At 39.5% G+C, this 19,178-nt stretch overlaps 1 protein-coding gene across 1 annotated transcript in view; it reads right to left on the reverse strand.

The window, feature by feature from the left end:
- Positions 1 to 19,178, reverse strand: part of C7BH4orf45 (chromosome 7b C4orf45 homolog) — a 143,156-nt gene that overhangs the window by 57,267 nt on the left and 66,711 nt on the right. Inside the window, exon 3 of the mRNA XM_003257912.3 lies at positions 9,993 to 10,051. Within this exon, the coding sequence (XP_003257960.1) occupies positions 9,993 to 10,051 (59 nt within the window). The remainder of the gene's footprint in view (positions 1 to 9,992; positions 10,052 to 19,178) is intronic.

Genomic DNA, 19,178 nt, shown 5'->3' on the forward strand with positions numbered 1-19,178 from the left:
TGCACATATTGAAAAATTCACCCATGGAGACGCTAGAGGTTTCCCTAAAATGTTCCTTCTATGCCTGGCTTAAATTTCCTCTAAGGAAGTCCTCAGCACATGAACGCATTCAGCTTCTCAAGCCTAAACTACAGTCATTTGAGCTGTTAGGCATACAATATAGACCAGGACTTATCTTTTATACACAATTCAGCAAATTGTATCAAGTGCCCATTTATGCCAAGCACCGTGTTCAATGCAAGGGAAAAGGAAAGCAAAAGCAAAACACTGCCTGCTGCACAATCTTGGGGGGAAGACCAATCGGCAATGGAGTCGAGTCGGTCTTCAAAATGGAGACTGAGGCTGGGAGTGGTAGCTCACACCTGTAATCCCAGCACTTTGGGAGATCGAGGCAGGTGGATCACCTGAGGTCAGGAGTTCAAGACCAGCCTGGCCAACATGATGAAATTCCGTCTCTACTAAAAACACAAAAATTAGCCGGGCGTGGTGGCAGGTGCCTATAATCCCAGCTACTCAGGAGGCTGAGGCAGGAGAATTGCTTGAACCTGGGAGGTGGAGGTTTCAGTGAGCCAAGATTGCACCATTTCACTCCAGCCTGGTGACAGAGTGAGACTCCGTCTCAAAAACAAGCAGGCAAAATGGAGACTGAAGGGAGGGTCTGTGGGAATGTTAAACAGTTCACAAAGGAGAAAACATATTCAAGCTTATGTTTTGGGGGCTTCCAGCAAGCTAGAGATGTTTCCTACTGTGAGCAGCCACAGCACACGGCTTCCCATTCTACCGTATCCTGTCAGGTTAAACTGCCAGTTTTATATCTTATTTTTATTTTCCCTGTTATAAGCTTCTTGATGGTAGGTGCCAGACTTTGATTTATCTTTGTTTCCTAAATGCTTTGCTGTGGTGCCTACCACCTAGTAAGTGAGTACTAAATGCAGTCACACATCACTTAACGGGACATGTCCTGAGAAACGTGCCAGTAGGCAGTTTCATCACTGTGTGCACATCATAGAGTGTACTTACACAAACCTGGACGGCATAGCCCACAACACACCTAGGCTATTTGGTATAACCTATTGCTCCTAAGCTACACACCTGTACAGCATGTTACTGTACTGAATATTGTAGACAATTATAACACAATGGTAAGTATTTGTGTATCTAGACATATACAAACATAGAAAAGGTAAACAATATAGTATTGTAACCTTATGGGACCACCTTTCTATATGCAGCTCCTCATTAAGCAGTACACAGATTGATTGAATGAAGAATGAATGTTAAATTCCCCCATTTTATGACTAAGTCAAAGAAATAGATGCGGGAGAGTGCTTTGTGAGAAAATTTAAAAGTTATTCCAAGTAGAACAAAGAGGACACGCACACACACACAAAAATGCATACAGAAAAGAATAGGAAAGTTTTGAGGAGATAAACCTGCAGAGAATGTCAGATTAGTGGGAAATGGTGTCTGAGGAGCCAAGTTCCCATGTGTGAGTTCCTATTGCAGTGAAATGCTTTCCCTAACTAGGTGACCAGCTGAAATATGTCAGGGATGGATGAAAGTTCAAATTGCTCAGTGATTTCAGAACCTTGAGTAGTTTTCCATACATTCTCACTACAGATGGGGGGTGAAGAAAAAGGGGAAAAGGCTTAGGCTAGACTTTCCAAAATCACTTCGTCTAAATTCCTTTCTGGCCTGTAAAATGACAGGGAAATCCAGAATCTATTTACTTTGTACAGCAGACAAACACATTATTTGTATTTTTTGGGTAATTTGGGATTGCTGGTTGGTATTTTAAGGATTTGTATTTAGGTATTTCATGTTTGCTGATCCACTGTCTCTGAGGTAAGGAAAATTAACACATTGTGAAAGGAAGTAAAATTTACCAATGAATCAGTACTCCTTGCTTTTTATTTGAAAACAACATGACTTGAAAAAAATTCTATGAAATCATGAGTAGAAAGATGATATGGTTTTGCCATGTCCCCACCCAAATCTCATTTTGAATTGTACTCCCATAATTCCCACATGTTGTGGGAGGGACCAGTGGGAGATTATTTGAATCGTGGGGGTGTTTTCCCCCATACTGTCCTTGTGGTAGTCAAGTCTCAGAAGATATGGTTTTATCGGGGGTTTCCACTTCTGCATCTTCCTCATTTTCTCTTGCCACCACCATGTAAGGAGACTTCACCAGCCATGTGGAACTGTAAGTCCAATTAAGCCTCTTTTTCTTCTCAGTCTCAAGTATGTCTTTATCAGCAGCATGAAAAAGTCAACTAATACAGTCAACTGGGACCAGGAGTGGGGTGTTACTGAAAAGATACCCAAAAATGTGGAAGCAACTTTGAAACTGGGTAACAGGCAGAGGTTGGAACAGTTTGGAGGCCTCAGAAGAAGACAGGAAAATGTGAGAAAGTTTGGAACTTCCTAGAGACTTGTTGAATGGCTTTGACCAGAAATCTGATAGCAACATGGACAATAAGGTCCAGGCTGAGGTGGTCTCAGATGGATATGAGGAACTTGTTGGGAACTGGAGCAAAGATGACTCTTGTTATGTTTTAGCAAAGAGACTGGTGGCATTTTGCCCCTGCCCTAGAGATCTGTGGATCTTTGAACTTGAGAGAGATGATTTAGGGTATCTGGTGGAAGAAACTTCTAAGCAGCAAAGCATTCAAGATATGACTTGGTTGCTGCTAAAGATATTCAGTTTTATAAGGGAAACTGAGCATAAAAGTTCAGAAAATTTGCAGCCTGACAATGTGATAGAAAAGAAAAACCCGTTTTCTGACAAGAAATTCAAGCTGGCAGTAGAAATTTGCATAAGTAATGAGGAACAGAATGTTAATCCCCAAAACAAGGAAAATGTCTCCAGGGCATATCAGAGGTCTTTGTGACAGCCCCTCCCATCACAGGCCCAGAGACTTAGGAGAAAATGGTTTAATGGGCTGGGCCCAGGGTCCCCGTGCTGTGTGCAGCCTAGGGACTTGATGCTCTGTGTTCCAGCTGCTCCAGCCATGGCTGAAAGGGGCCAACATAGAGCTTGGGCCATGGCTTCAGAAGGTGCAAGCCCCAAGCCTTGGTGGCTTCCACATGGTGTTGAGCCTGCGAGTACACATAAGTCAAGAATTAGGGTTTGAGAACCTCCGCCTAGGTTTCAGAAGATGCATGGAAACTCCCAGGCAGAAGTTTTCTGCAGGGGTGGGGTGCTTATGGAGAAACTCTATTAGGGCAGTGTGAAAGGGAAATGTGGGGCTGGAGCCCCCACAGAGTCCCTACTGGGGCACTGCCTAGTGGAGCTGTGAGGAGAGGGCAGCTGTCCTCCAGACCCCAGAATGGTAAATTCACTGACAGCTTGCACCATTTGCCTGGAAAAGCCACAGACACTCAATGCCAGCCTGGAAAGCAGCTGGGAGGAAGACTGTACCCTGCAAAGCCACAGGGGTGGAGCTACCCAAGACCATGGGATCCCACCTCTTACATCAGCGTGACCTGGATGTAAGACCTGGAGTCAAAGGAGATCATTTTGGAGCTTTATAATTTGACTGCTCCGCTGGATTTTGGACTTGCATGGGCCCTGTATAACCTCTCTGTTTTGGCCAATTTCTCCCATTTGAACAGCTGTATTTACCCATTACCTGTACTCACATTGTATTGAGGAAGTAACTAGCTTGCTTTTGATTTCACAGGCTCATAGGCAGAAGGGACTTGCCTTGTCTCAGAGGAAACTTTGGACTATGGACTTTTGGGTTAATGATGAAATGAGTTAAGACTTTGGGGGACTGTTAGGAAGGCATGATTGGTTTTGAAATGTGAAGACATGAGATTTGGAGGGGCCAGGGGCAGAATGATATTGTTTGGCTCTGTGTCCCCACCCAAATCTCATCTTGAATTGTACTCCCATAATTCCCATGTGTTGTGGGTGGGGCCTGGTGGGAGATCATTTGAATCACAAGGGCAGTTTCCCCTATACTATTCTCGTGGTAGTGAATAAGTCTCACAAGATCTGATGGTTTTATAGGGGTTTCCACTTTTTCATCTTCCTCATTTTCTTTTGCTGGTACCATGTAAGAAGTGCCTTCTCCTCCCACCATGATTCTGAGGCCTCCCCAGCCATGTGGAACTGTAAGTCCAATTAAACCTCTTTTTCTTCCCAGTCTCAAGTATGTCTTTATCAGCAGTATGAAAACGGACTAATACAAAGGAACTACAAGAACACTGTCCCTTTCCAAACTTGTTTGCCTTTAAATCAATGTAGCTTTAGAGAAACCCATTGACTTTGAGATCAATCTCATGCCCAGCTGTTTAATAACACAATAATTACAACTATCAAAATAAGAAGTTGTATTCCAAACAGCTAAAGAAGTCCTATCCCTGGAAATAGTTTTTCTAGAGTTCAATGACTCAGAAACATCTAGAACAAAAGATTATCACACAGGAAAGTTTGCTCTCATTAGAAAAGAAAAACAAAGGTATTTCTGAAGTTAGCCTTCATATTATTTATTAAAGGCCTAGAAGATAGGGTGGGCCCTTCAGTAATGGTGAGTATCTCCTGCAGAATCCACTCACCTCTTAGAGAAAAAACAAAAGTGCTGCCAATTCATTGTTTGCCAATACACTCTCTTATGACCTCTCTTAATTGGACTGTAAACCATTCCTCTATTTCCTATCTACGCTTTTTATTCTGCTTGTTGAAATTAGAAATACTGTACATATATATAGGGAAACACCCAATTGCAAACAGAAGAGATTATATGAAAACAAATAAATCATTGGGTCACATATCTAGAGAAACTTGGGATATTTAAAACAACAGTACATTTCCTTTAATTTATAAATTTTTAAAAAATCAAAATAGATTAAATATTTAACACACACACACAACAAACAAAAACGGGTTAACCTACACCCAGTAACTGCACTGTCTCTCCATCAGTGAACCTTGTGCTGAAATTGTCTGTTACATGTATCTGCCTTGAAAATTCTGTGAGCAACCTAAGAGTAAGGACCCTGCATACAAATTTTTAAATTCTGAGCACTTAGCACATAGCAAGTCATCAATTTGCTAACCTACATCTTTATCAGTCTTTAAGATACAATTAATTGTATAACACACCATTAATTTTTTTTTTTTTTTTGAGATAGTCTCACTCTGTCACCCAGGCTGGAGTGTAGTTCCATGATCTCAGCTCACCGCAACCTCCACCTCCTGGGTTCAAGTGATTCTTCTGCCTCAGCCTCCTGAGTACCTGGGATCGCAGGCATGTACAAACACACCTGGCTAATTTTTGTGTTTTTAGTAGAGATGGGATTTCACTACTTTGGCCAGGCTAGTCTCAAACTCCTGACCTCAGGTGATCTGCATGCCTTGGCCTCCCAAAATGCTGGGATTAAAGGTATGAGTCACTATGTCCTGCCTGAGCCACTGCGTGTGGCCATCAACTTAATACAGTTTTACACTGGAGGCCAAAAAAAAAGCACTACATTTGAACATTGCATTTATAAACAACTATTATAAAATGCATCCTGATTTCAAGAATATTAAAATGTAAAAAATATGCCTTCGAATGGAGGAAGTCCTGTAATTGTGCTCTAACTGAATTTCTCATGTCATAAACAGAGTGGACTCTTGCCTGCATTATGTCAGTAGATGAACATTCCTCAGCGCTAGTGACACTGACTCAAAGCATCCTACTTTTCCTGTACTGCTTTTTCTGAGGCCACTGATCACCTCCAAACATTTGTCTGCTGTGTTTTCCTTGATTTCTTTGTTTCCTTGCATTAAACTCTTCCTCTCAAAATTCTTCACCGGCTGCTATAGCCTTCTATAGGAACTGACCTCTAAGGCTCCCTTTCTTCTTCAGTGGCTCCCATTTATCTTGCCCTCAATGTGGGCATCCCACAAGCCTCAGTCCCTTTCATTTCTCAGTTGTCACTAGTGGTTCTCAGCCCTGGTGATACATCACAATCATTTGTAGAGCTCTTTTAAAATGTCCAAGCCCTAGCTGGGTGTGGTGGCTCATGCCTGTAATCCCAGCACTTTTGGAGGCTGAGTGGGTGATCACCTGAGGTCAGGAGTTTGAGACCAGCCTGGCCAATATGGCGAAACCCTGTCTCTACTGAAAATACAAAAATTAGCTGGGCATGATGGTGCATGCCTGTAGTCCCAGCTTCTTGGGAGGTTGAGGCAGGAGAATGGCTTGAACCTGGGAGGCAGAGGCTGCAGTGAGCGGAGATTGCGCCATTGCACTCCAGCCTGGGCAACAGAGCAAAACTCTGTCTCAAAAAAGATAAATAAATAAAATGTCCAAGTCCAGATCCCAACCCAGATCAATAGGATATGAGCTCTGTGAACCTGGTCATGTGACAATCTCTGACATTCAATTTCTTCACCTGTAAAATTAAGATAATGTTAAATCTGCTTCATCAGATTGCTGTATACACATGCTTTACTTCCCCATCGTTATAATGAATATGGTCTCCCTTTTCTCCATTTACTTAAAGCCCACCTTTCTTTAAAAGCTCAACTGAACCTTTCCCCTGGCCCCAGCTCTCCATAATCACATTGTTTTGGCTTGTTTGCAAAGCCCACTGAAAACTCAAGATAGGCCTGTAAAAATGAAATCGTCTCCTGGCTGATGTTTCTTTTTTATTTATTTATTTTTTTCTTGAGATGGAGTCTCGCTCTGTTGCCCAGGCTGGAGTACAGTGGTGAGATCTTGGCTCACTACAACCTCCGCCTCCCGGGTTCAAGTGATTCTCCTGCCTCAGCCTCACCAGTAGCTAGGATTACAGGTGTGAGCCACCAAGCCTGGCCCTGGCTGATCTTTCTATAGCTGTTCTGGTCACCTTCCAATCCATTCTCCATATAACATTCCAACATTCCAGAATGATCTTAACAAAACAATTAGGATCAAGTTGCTTTCTATTTTAAATCTTCTAATGATTTTTCTTTGTTCTTATATTTATTAAAATCCAAATTCTCTAACCCAGGTCACAAGGTTCTACAAAATCTGATCCTCATCTCATTACTCTCCCCATTGCTTTCTATACAGTCTGGCAGCACAGGTTGTAATTTGATGTACTCTTTCCCACCTCAGGGCCTGGCTCATGCTGTTCTCTCTGCCAGGAATGATCTTGTACTCACTTACCTTTTTTCTTTTTTTTTGAGACACAGTTTCTCTGTTGCCCAGGTTGGAGTACAGTGACACCATCTCAGCTCACTGCAACCTCTACCTCCTGGGTTCAAGTGATTCTCTTGCCTCAGCCTCCCAAGTAGCTGGGATTACAGGCGCCCACTACTACGCCTGGCTAGTTTTTGTATTATTAGTACAGACAGGGTTTCACCATGTTGCCAGGCTGGTCTTGAACTCTTGACCTCAAGTGATCACCCAACTTGGCCTCCCAAAATTCTGGGATTACAGGCGTGAGCCACCGTGCCCGGCCTCACCTATCTTTTCAGCATCAGCTTAATAATCACTTCCCTCAGTATACACTTATCTGACCCTCAGTCCAAGTGGGTGCCCTGGGAAAACCTTCTCTTTACATCCTATAAATATTCTTTTATAATGAACTATTTTATCAGAAACCGGATGGATTCAGGTCAGATATTAACTTTTTCTCAATATACCTCTATATTGTTTGATTTGTTGCCATAAGCATGAATTATATTTGTAATTTAAAACATTTGCTTTTAAGTTTGAGAAACAGTATGGTTTGTTGTTATTTATTTTTTATTTTTGGAGAAGGGGCTCTGTTGCCGAGGCTGGAGTGTACTGGCATGATCAAGGTTCACTGCAGCCTCGATCTCCCGGGCTCAAGTATTCCTCCCACCTCACCTCAGCCCCCTCAGTAGCTGGGACCACATGTGTGCACCACCACTCCTGGCTAATTTTTTAAAATTTTCTTGTAGAGATGGGGATTCTATGTTGCCCAGACTGGTCTTGAATTCCTGGGCTTAAGCCATCTTCCCATCTCAGGCTCCTGAATAGCAGAGACAGGCACAGCCACCATGTCCAGTTAGTTTTGTATTATTTGTAGAGATGGGGTTTTGTCATGTTGCAAAGGCTAGACTCAAACTCCTGGCCTCAATTGATCCTCCCGCCTTGCTGGGCCTCCCAAAGTGCTGGGATTACAGGCATGAGCCACTGTGTCCAGCCAATACATTATTTTTTAAAAGCCATGTTGTTGCTTCAATGTCTGCCTCCTCCCCTAGAATACAAGTTCCAAGAAGGGCATATACTGAGGCTGGCTGGTTCACCATGATGGCCACAGAATCTAACAGTGCTTTGAACCCAGGAGATGCTGAACATATTGAGTGAATGCTATTGACTGAAAAGAACAGAACATGAAAACCGGTTGGGAGACTCAGCACTAACCTTTGCCCAGGAAAAAGATGGCTCTCAGGCCACCTTAGAGAATGCAAAGGGGTGGGGCACACCTGAACCTGAGTCAGGGCCCTATTCAAAAGTATCCTGCCAACAAGGGCTTTGAAACAGGGTAGGTGCTTATAGTCTCACAAAGGAAGCAGTATTCAGGCTGTTGGTGTCTGACTAGTTAAATAGGACCCAAGTCAGGAGTTATAGATGAGTCCAGGAGGTTATCAATACATTTAATTAAAAAAAATTCTAGCTATAATTTTCTAAATATTATCTTCATTATTAATTTGGCTCTCAGTATTTGCAAAGTAATTTTGTTATTTTTCTTCACATATACGCCCAATTTCCTAGTTGAATCTGCAATCTCCTAAATACGAGGTCTCTTTCGTAACTATTCTACATCCTCATGACTCAGTTCAACCCACAGCATATTCCCTAGAAATGAATACAGCCAACATTCTTTCATTCAAAGAACATGCCCAGGGATTCAGTGTTTCTCAGATACCCTCCAACAAGTTTTTAATGTTTAAATAAATGCAGCACATTTTCATGCTTTTATCACCAATGCTTGTTGAAGTTTCATTGATTTTCAGTGGTCTTTAATGTTTTTCTTTGCTTGGAAATATTTGATAAGGTAATTGCAGTAGATGCTTGCAATGCTATCTAAACAAATGAAGTAGAATATTTTAATGAGAATATGTGTTATTCATGCTTTAAAGTATACCTATTTCTTTGTGGCTTTAAATATGGTACGTGCTTAATAAGTTATAGGAATTGCCCACTAAGGTATCTTTTTGTTCTGAAATAATAGGCTTTTGACATGGGGTTTGAAGTCTTTTCTGTATTTGATGCAGTTTATGTTGGTATAGTACAGCCATCTCAGGGCTAATAAAATCCAGTGATTTTGCATATGCTAATAGCTAAATCCTTCAACAATTAAAAGTGAAGTAAAAAAAGCCCCAGAATCCTCACCTTCAAAAACCTATGATAACAAAGACAGTATTCAATCTGCAGTCTTGTAAGAGCAATGCTGATTATCTTTTCCCTCTTTGGAATCTGAATCATATGTTATACCTAGATGACAAGTCAGCTTTTGTTTGTTTCCTGTAATTTAACATGCCGTGAGCTACCCATGTTTCATTTGGGTCAGAAGCTGCCGTAAGATAATGTGAACTGAAGCCATTATGTGACTTTAGTAAGATTATGTTTATTAACCAAGATTACCCATTATGATGGTTTCCAGGCCAACAGCATGAAATAAGTTTAATCTGAAAAAAATTGTTTCTTCCACAGAGATAATTATTTGTAAAGTTAAAGCTAATCTACTAATCCAGTTGCCATTCTTAATAGCTTCAGGCTTGCTTCTCCTTTTCTTTACTACAGTCTAAGTTTCTCATTCTAACTATGCTTGCGTTATTCCTTTTCTCCCCTTAATTAAAATTTAGCAGATAGTGAAGATTTACTGTGTTTATTAGAAATAAAAATTTGTAAATTTATCAAAAACCTACATGAAATAATAAAAGTGGTAATATACTTAAAAGTTTACAAAAATGAATCCTGTTACCAATTTAGGAAAGAAACACAGTAATTAATAAAAATATATTCATATTTGCTTACCATGGGTTTTGATATCTGTGGGTTATTGAATCAAGAGAAGCTTGACTTAGTTCTTCATACTGTAAAAGGAAGAAAATTAATGTACCATAATTCCTAAGTAAATAGGTAGCAGGTCTAAGTATCCATATTTCTAGTCAAAACAGGAAGTCAGGTTGGGAAATGAAATAGGAAATGCTAAATTCAGTTAAAAGAAGATCAGAGAAGAAAACAGTCTTTTGATTCCTGAACAGAGAGGAAAAAAGTACAAGAAGTAAAATAAGCAAGACCCTATGTGCTTTACTTTCCCTCTTTGAAAGGAGAGGTGTTGGGTAGCAAGAAAAGTGTGATGCGTAATCACTAAGTTGCTTTCCATCTTTATGATTCTATGTCTAAATAAACGAGCATTCTAAACTACTGTCATTAGACTCAAACAGGTTACCTCTTTTCACTTTACTTTCTCCTTACAGAATCAAAAATGTGGTCGCAATAATTTAGGAAACAGCTGGATTATAGACAGACTGTGGTAAAGTGTAGATTTGAAAACTCGTTTCAGAAGGGATAATTCAGAGTATTGATAATGTATTTGGTGGCTTAGAGTTGTTCTTAGATTAAAAAATAATTCCCACCCACCCCCTCCCCCATGTGCATTGAAATGATCTGTTATTACTGAATGAATGACTGCTATATACTGACTCCTCTTCTCCAGGAACTGTCAGATGGATGGCACATCTTGTAAATAAGCATGGGGAATAAAAGTGTCAAATTTATATTGAAAAACATATTGGTCTATAACCATTTCTGAAATTTCTATACTAGGATTGAGAAGCCATGACATAAATTATCAAAAAGTATTTCACTTCATATGTGGATGCATTTTTTACTTACATTAGTATGGGATGCGATATTCATAACATCTCAAAAAGCGGCAAAATCCTATTATAAAAATTTCAACATTAAAGGAATGATGTTACTTAGCACTTTTTAAATTCTCTTCTCTCCTCTTCCTTTTCCCTTAAGCTTCAGTTTAGAATGACTTTCCTTATTGACTACCACAGTCTGTGCTTGAGAAGGCAAATTCATTTATTTGTGTCATCTTCTCTGGGATAAAGACCTGAAACCTTAATCTCTTCAATGTTCACACATAAATTGAATAAACAAAGGAAGGCACAAAATAAGCAAGGTCACTATTCCATAGAAACTTTGAAAATAATCTGCATATAATAGAAAGATCATGGGACAGGTTTTTTTCTCAATTGATTGCTGACATGATTCCCTGAAAATTGACCTTATCCATTGACTTATAAGTAATTTTATTATCAGCTTCTGGACAAATTTTGCAGGACTTGGATGATCTTTAGTTTTATGCTATTCCTATCTTTAATAACCCAAAACTGCATCTTCTTAACTGGGGAAGACCTTTCTCAGAAACAAAATAACACATCTTTTTTCCATTCCTCCTATAGATATCAGTCCCTATAAACAATTTGTTATCTAAAATAAGCTGGTCCTTCTCTATCTTAATTTATTAACGAAATGCATCACGATTTATTTGGACATCTATGTTTACTGTAGTGTTAAACCTAATAAAATTCAGACTAAGATAAATCTTTTTTTTTTTTTTACTGGCCAATCATTCCTAAGAGTAAAGATTGATTTCAAAACCAATTCAATATCTTCATAGAATTGGTTAACAATTATTATATTTTCTATCTTAAATCAGTGAGAACCTTTTACACTTATTTTAAATGTTTTCCACAAAAATAATTACAACTCCAACTTGGATATTTCCTACAGATCAATCTTCAAATAAGTCTATTTATTAACAAAAGGGAAATACCTGCTAACCACATTCACATATCATGAGTTACACAATTTCTAAAATGAGTAAAAACTGTTAAATTTGAGTTAAATTAATTGCAGACATTTGGGGCACATTCTAGTTAAAAATTAAAATCATTGCTTAAGACTTTCACTTTTAATCTCTAAACTCTAGTCTAGTCCTGACACATTTAGGAAGTCTTGGGGACTGTTCCTGAGGAATCCTCTTGCTTTGTTGCAATAATCCAAGATGGTTTTCTTACTATATCCAATTTTTACTTTCCTTACTTCTAGAAAGAACAATTTTCCATCTCTATAACTATGAGGCCTTTCTCACCCATAGAACGAATACAATGGCAATGTAATTCAAGAATGCATAGACACTAAGGGTTTTCTTCTGTAGCCTCCTCCTTGGTAACATAGGGCTCTCAGTACCAAACATTTGAGTGGAAAATTCCCTACGGCTATCTTTTCTTATGCTAATGTATTTTTTCCTTCACTTGCCTCAATTTGCAAAATATTACTGTTAACCCCTTAGGTGTCTTTCTTCCCACAGCCTGTGAGAAGCGTTTCCATTGTTGCGGCAGGGTCACCAAATTGCATAATGTTGCCTATTCTAGATTGGAACTATTACAGGGAGAAAGAGGACATAAAGGCTTTTGCATGAATGGAACATTTGAAGTATTCATTTTACATTCAGAGCATGAGCAGAAACAAAACAATTCTTTCTGAAAAATGTCGGTGTTTAAGGCATGGATTCAGTGATGCATTTCTCTTGTTAAAGGAAAAAAAAAGTTCCATGCAGAGACCCATACGTGCTTCATTTTATGCCACATTATAGATGGGCTTGAGTACCAACAATGATATCCTGGTCTCTTTTAACTATAGTTTTTAAATAATCTGAATTAATTCATCTACTTTCAGGAAATAGTCTAAACATTGGGTTCTGTGAGTTTGTTCACTGTGGCCCCAGTATCTCTGCTTTCTGGGGAGTATCCAAATAACGAGCAACATAGTCTCTCGTTTCTAGTGTGCTCACAATACTGTAATTTAAAAATCCATGCAAGCAGGAAAATATAGTATAGAGAGACGTTAATACTAGATCCCATTTGTTGAGCATGCTAAGTGCTTTACACATGTCTCAATCCGTTTATTAATACTCTAAGGTATTACTGTTATCCTGTAATACGTAGTTTTTTTTTTTTTTTTTTTTTTTTGAGACAGAGTCTGGCTCTGTCACCCAGGCTAGAGTGCAGTGGCACAATCTCGGCTCATTGCAACCCCTGCCTCCTAAGTTCAAGCAATTCTGCCACCTCAGCCTCCTCAGTAGCTGGGACCACAGGTACACACCACCACGCCCAGCTAGTAGAGAGAGGATCTTGCCGTGTTGCCCAGGCTGGTCTCAAATTCCTGAGCTCAAGCTATCCATCTGCCTCAGCCTCCCAAAGTGCTGGGATTACAGGTGTGAGTTACTGTACCCAGCCAGTAGGCAGAATTCTAAGATAGCACCCAAGATTCTCACCCCCTGGTATACATGCGTTCTCAGATATTCAACTGAATACAAATCTAGGTCCTACTGTAAAGGGATTTTGCAGATGTAATTAAAGTCCCAAATCAGCTGACTTGAAGAAAGGGAGATTATTCTCAGTGGGCCTAAACTAATCAGGAGAGCTCTTAAAAAGACCTAGGCTCTTCTTGGCAAAGGGGATTTGAAGCATGAGAGGGAGACTCCACAGCTGGCTTTAAAGATGTGGAGGGGTCAGCCGAGTGCGGTGGCTCATGCCTGTAATCCCAGCACTTTGGGAGGTAGGCGGATCATGAGGTCAGGAGATGGAGACCATCCTGGCTGACACAGTGAAACCCCGTCTCTACTAAAAATACAAAAAATTAGCCGGGCGTGGTGACGGGTGCCTGTAGTCCCAGCTACTCGGGAGGCTGGGGCAGGAGAATGGCCTGAACCCGGGAGGCAGAGCTTGCAGTGAGTTGAGATTGTGCCACTGCACTCCAGCCTGGGCAACAGAGTGAGACTTTCTCAAAAAAAAACAAAAAAAACAAAAAAAACTTGTGGAGGGGTCACGGAGTGAGGTGCCTGGGTGGCCTCTGAATGTTGAGAATGGCCCCTGGCTGACAACCAGCAAAGAAACAGAAGTACAAGTTCAGCTCTACAACCATGAGGAAATGAAATCTTCCACAACCATATGAACTTGGAAGACAGCCCCAGACTCAGATGACTTCACAGCCATAGTTAACACCTTCATCTTTGGGAGATCTGAGTGGAGAGCCCAGTCATGCCATCCCTGGATTTCTGACCTACAGAACTGTGAGCCAATAAATGAGTATTCATTTAAGCTGCTAAATTTGTGGTAATTTGTTATGCAATAGAAAACCAATATATCCCCATTTCATAGATCGGAAAACTGAGGCATTATAAAAAATGGCATTCGGACTAGCATGCAAGGGGAGAAAAGGGAGAATATAAAAAGTTCTTCAACTGGCTATTTTAGCTTGAAAGCCACATTCTATTTTCATTACGGTCATGTATTAGTCCGTTTTCACACTGCTATGAAAATAGTACCTGAGACTGGGTAATTTGTAAAGGAAAGAGGTTTAATTGACTCACGGTCCACATGGCTGGGGAGGCCTCAGGAAACTTACAATCATGGCAGAAAAGGAAGCAGGCATGTCTTACATGGTGGCAGGTGAGACAGTGAAGAGGGAAGCCCCTTATCAAACCATCAGATCTCATGAGAACTTACCATCAGGAGTTCAGTATCATAGGAGAAACCACCCCCACAATCCAATTACCTCCCACCAGGTCCTTTCCTTGACTGATGGGGATTATGGGAATTACAATTCTACATGAGATTTGTAAATCTCATTGTGGCCTGTAAACCCTATCAGGCCACAAACATAGATTTGCCCTGAGAAGCAATATGAATGCTAATTGCCTCATTAATTCTCAGAGAAAAGGCATATTTTTCAATGCAGTGGGTGGAAACAAAAAATGAAACAAAACAAAACAAGAACAACAACAACAAAGGTAAATTTTTTTATTTTCTCCCAGTATCCTTCCAAGGAGATAAATATTTTCCTTATTTCATTCTATAATTCAAAATACACCAGGATTTTTTTTTAAAGAAAGACTGGAATTAATTTTCTTGGGAATTGTTATGATTTGTGACGGATGACCAGCCATTCTGATTCAGCCCTTTACCCAGAGCTGGTTGATGATTCCTAGCAGGGTCTGAAATCTGAGTGGACTATTCAAGCAACAGAAAGCTGTACAAGTGCTTCCAAGTCACTATGTGTGCTCAGCGCAGACTTTCTGAAACACCATCAAGGGCCTATTTTGCAACTGTACTCACCCTTGGAGTTTTCTAATGTGTTTGCCACTGTTGTTAATTCTAAGGTTAGAAAGTACACTCCCCCCAAGTTAATTGTCCAATTAGCTCTACAACTATGGGTTGTAAAACAAGCATTGTGAACATGAGATTTGATATGAAGGAGACTGTGCCCAGTTTCCTTCAGTTTCCGCTTAAAAAAAAAAGGTACATAGTTTTGAATGATTTCATTGAATAAGCTGGGAGTGGACTAATTGCCAACCTAATACACACTTAAAAATTCATTACCCTTTATCTACAACTTGGTCTGTCAACAAAGACACTGCATGAGAATAGAATAGATTCCAGTCTCCATTTCTCATCGTTTACTGATCATCATTTACCACATGCTAAGCACTAGGAGACGGTGGGTGGGAGCTGGTATTGATGTTGTATTGATGTTGTCAGTACAAAGACACATACAACAGATCTCAGACCTCAAATTGCTTAAAGCCATTGGAATGTGGCTAGGACTGTGTAGTGCAATTACTGACAATAATCGCACTAAACTTCCACAAAGAAACTTTCCTATGAATTCTTCCCAAGTAGGTGGTCATAGTGGATTCTTATAGCATATATTTTCAGTACCATTTCTTCGTGCCCAAACACTGAGCTGAGACCATGTAGTGGGGGGCCCCCCTATATTTAATGAACTATTCCTAAACTTCCCCAATTAAAGTTCCTTGGTTTCCTAGATTTAATCCTGGGAAAAGAAATCTCCAGGTTTCTGGTCTCATTTGCTATGCATGCTATGCATTTTTGTCAACATAGCTGAGATACCCTGGGAGTGTTGTATATGAATATAGGGAAAACTACAGACATAAATTTACAATGATTTAAGAATTTCCTCCAGTGATCTTAAAAAGACAGGATTAACGCCAGATTTAGAAAACAGATGTCCTGGTATTTGATCCACCTGTGCTTGGGATATTGGCTCACACACAAGTTTCAGAATTCTTTGACAATATACTTAACAGCCTAGCTATGGAGTCATACCACACTTTTACTAGCACCTATTCTAAGTTATAGCATCTTTTCTTAGCTTTGTATGTCACTATCATCAAATAACATTTGTTGAAAAATCTGTGACATATCCTTAATTACTAACTTTAAGAAGCTAAATTTTTTTAAAAGGTGATATTTACATTTAGACATATACTCCAGATATTGTGTCAAGCCTTAACAAGAGTTCATAACCACCACAATGTATTTTTAGCCTGCCTAAATTAAGGGATAAAATCATCTACCAAGCTTTACATTACTTTGGGTTCTTTCTTTTCTTTCCCTTTTTCCCCTAAATTTTCACATCCTAACAAATGATGTGACAATTAGGACTTTTGTTTTCCAATTTGCCAATAATTTTCTAGAAAGTCACCTCTAAAAGAGAGAGAAAGCCCTGTGCTTAGTTGAGAGGCCAGGTAATTGGGGGCTGGGATGCCCACTTGAATGTGGCAGCATCGCTGGCTACCAACAGAGAGGCTTCCCATTCCAAAGGCATTACTCTTTGTGGAACTGCTTTGAACACAGTACAGAGAGTACACATCAGTGATACACGCCTCCCTTGATGTTTCCATGGTGTTAGGAAAAGGAAGCAACAAACATAAAATTTATTTTCTGGAAATTTAGATATAAGTAAAATTTTATAAGGAAACTGTTTCCTTCAATGTATTTGAGAATCCTATAAAGCTAAGCTTTGTAAAATGGAGAAAATGTAACATCTGTATATAAAGAGGTTAATACATTATTTTCAAGAAAAAGGAGGGTGATTTGGTCTCGCTAGACAATGTTTCTCTCGCCTCACAGATGGTCAGCATGTGGTACTCTCTCACTAAAGCCTTCTGGTGGTATCATAAGATATATTACTTTATACCAGCCCTTAAGGATGAAAGGTGCTAATGTAATTATTTTTATGTTAAACCACAAACTGTTAGGATGCAAATAACTATAAGTAAAAAGTGAGAACTAAACACACACTCATCTGGGAAAGAACAGCAGCCCTCCAAAGACATGCTTAATTTTAGAAAAGCTATTTTCTATTTTGCTTTTATAACTTAGTTGAAAAAGGAAGCTTTATTATGTTTCTAAAATTGTCTATATGATAACAACATCTGGAGATTAGGAATTTTAATGAGACTCAAAACTGGTGGCTATTTTTATGATTGCTCTAGATGAACCCCAAGGTAAATGAGAATTTGGGGATAAAAAAATGCAGAAATTCTGAAATATGTATTTTGGTGGTCAACAAAGTCCATGCTGGCAATACATTTTTCCCAGATGAATCTGAAAACACAGGAGGACACTGTTGTGTAGGAGTTTAGAAGACTGCATAGAGTTAGTGCAAGGAAAGAGGGTTTGGCTTGGTGAGAACTCACTCACTTATTTTTTTCCCCATAATGCCAATGATTGTATTTGATATGTTTTGAAAGGCAATAAAGTGCTTACAAAATACAAATTCAAAAACAACTACTATCAAACGATTTCTTATGTCAAATATGTGGGTGGTATCATCTCTACTATTTTTTATTTATTTATTTATTTTTGAGAAGTTCTCGCTCTGTCACCCAGGCTGGAATGCAGTGGCGCGATCTTGGCTCACTGCAACCTCTACTTCCTGGGTTCAAGCGATTCTCCTGCCTCAGCCTCCTGAGTAGCTGCGATTACAGGTGCCTGCCACCATGCCCAGCTAATTTTTGTATTTTAATAGAGACAGGGTTTCACCATGGTGGCCAGGCTGGACTTGAACTCTTGTCCTCAATCCATTCTCCTCAGCCTCCCAAAGTGCTGGGATTACAGGCATGAGCCACCATGCCCGGCCTCTACTATTTATTTTGATATTATAAATGAATTATATGGTGTGCAAATGATGCAAAGTGGGATGCTAGGAGACAAATGGTGGAACCATGAAGAAAGGGATGCATACCTTATAAGATAAATCAAGTAGGTTTGACCACAGCCTGACCCTGCCTTAGAGAAAAATGATAACACAACTGTGTACGTTATAAAGTGGCTCCAATCTAATGTTCTGATCTCATTGTCTATCACTGCATTTCATACATCCTGTATCCCTCCAAGTCCTTGATTTCACATGGCCTGGGTTGAAATCCTAGCTCTACTATTTACTAGCTGTGTGGCCTCAGGCAAGGAACCTCACCTGTTGATACCTCAGTTTCCTCAGCTGTAAAATCATCACAGTACCATTCTTATTAAACAATCAATTGTAGCTTTTTTAATGTTTACCTTCTCTAAATAAATTCACAGTAAGCAAACTGTCTAATAAGCCAATCTTGTATCAGTTTATTCCATAGTCATCAAGAAATTCAACATTTCATCAGAAGGCTGTTCAAATGTCCATAAAACCATCACAAAGAAGCTCTATTTCATGACAGCGGAAATTGTGACAGTTAATGAGGCAGAGATTTCAAAGCCTCAAAATTTTGGTTTTTATTACCTCATATTACATATAAATATGTTGATGAGTTCCCACAGTTCTCCTTATTACCTCATATAGTTTTTAAAATATATAATATATTGGTTATAATATATTATGATTGATTTAATATTTTCTTTGGGGTCACACCCATGAAAAGTTAGTCATCATGTCCAGTGTAACATTGTTTCTGTGAGAAAACCAAATGACTTAAATCATTTTGTCACGAGGTCAGAGCACAGGTGCAGCAAATGGACATTAGGAAGACAGCCGATCCCATTGAGGTTGGGGTTAAAGAAAGGAGACACGACCAGCTAAGCAGCAGTTAGAAAAGTTCCTCAGTTTAGCATGGGATTGAAACCAAAGAAACTGTTCACATTGTCTCCATATATTCTTGCAGAAACAACATATATAGTTTGATAGAGACCAAATCCATTTTTTTTAAAGAATGTGCTGCTCTTAAATCCGAGATGATAAAAGTAATGGTCTGTCCTTGTTTATACATACATTTATTATTATTGCATTGTAACCCATGTAACAGTCAGTAGGAAATAGCTAAACATTAAAAAATCCAGAAGAGAA

Source organism: Nomascus leucogenys, chromosome 7b, assembly GCF_006542625.1.
Source record: "Nomascus leucogenys isolate Asia chromosome 7b, Asia_NLE_v1, whole genome shotgun sequence".
In the NCBI taxonomy this organism is placed as follows: domain Eukaryota; kingdom Metazoa; phylum Chordata; class Mammalia; order Primates; family Hylobatidae; genus Nomascus; species Nomascus leucogenys.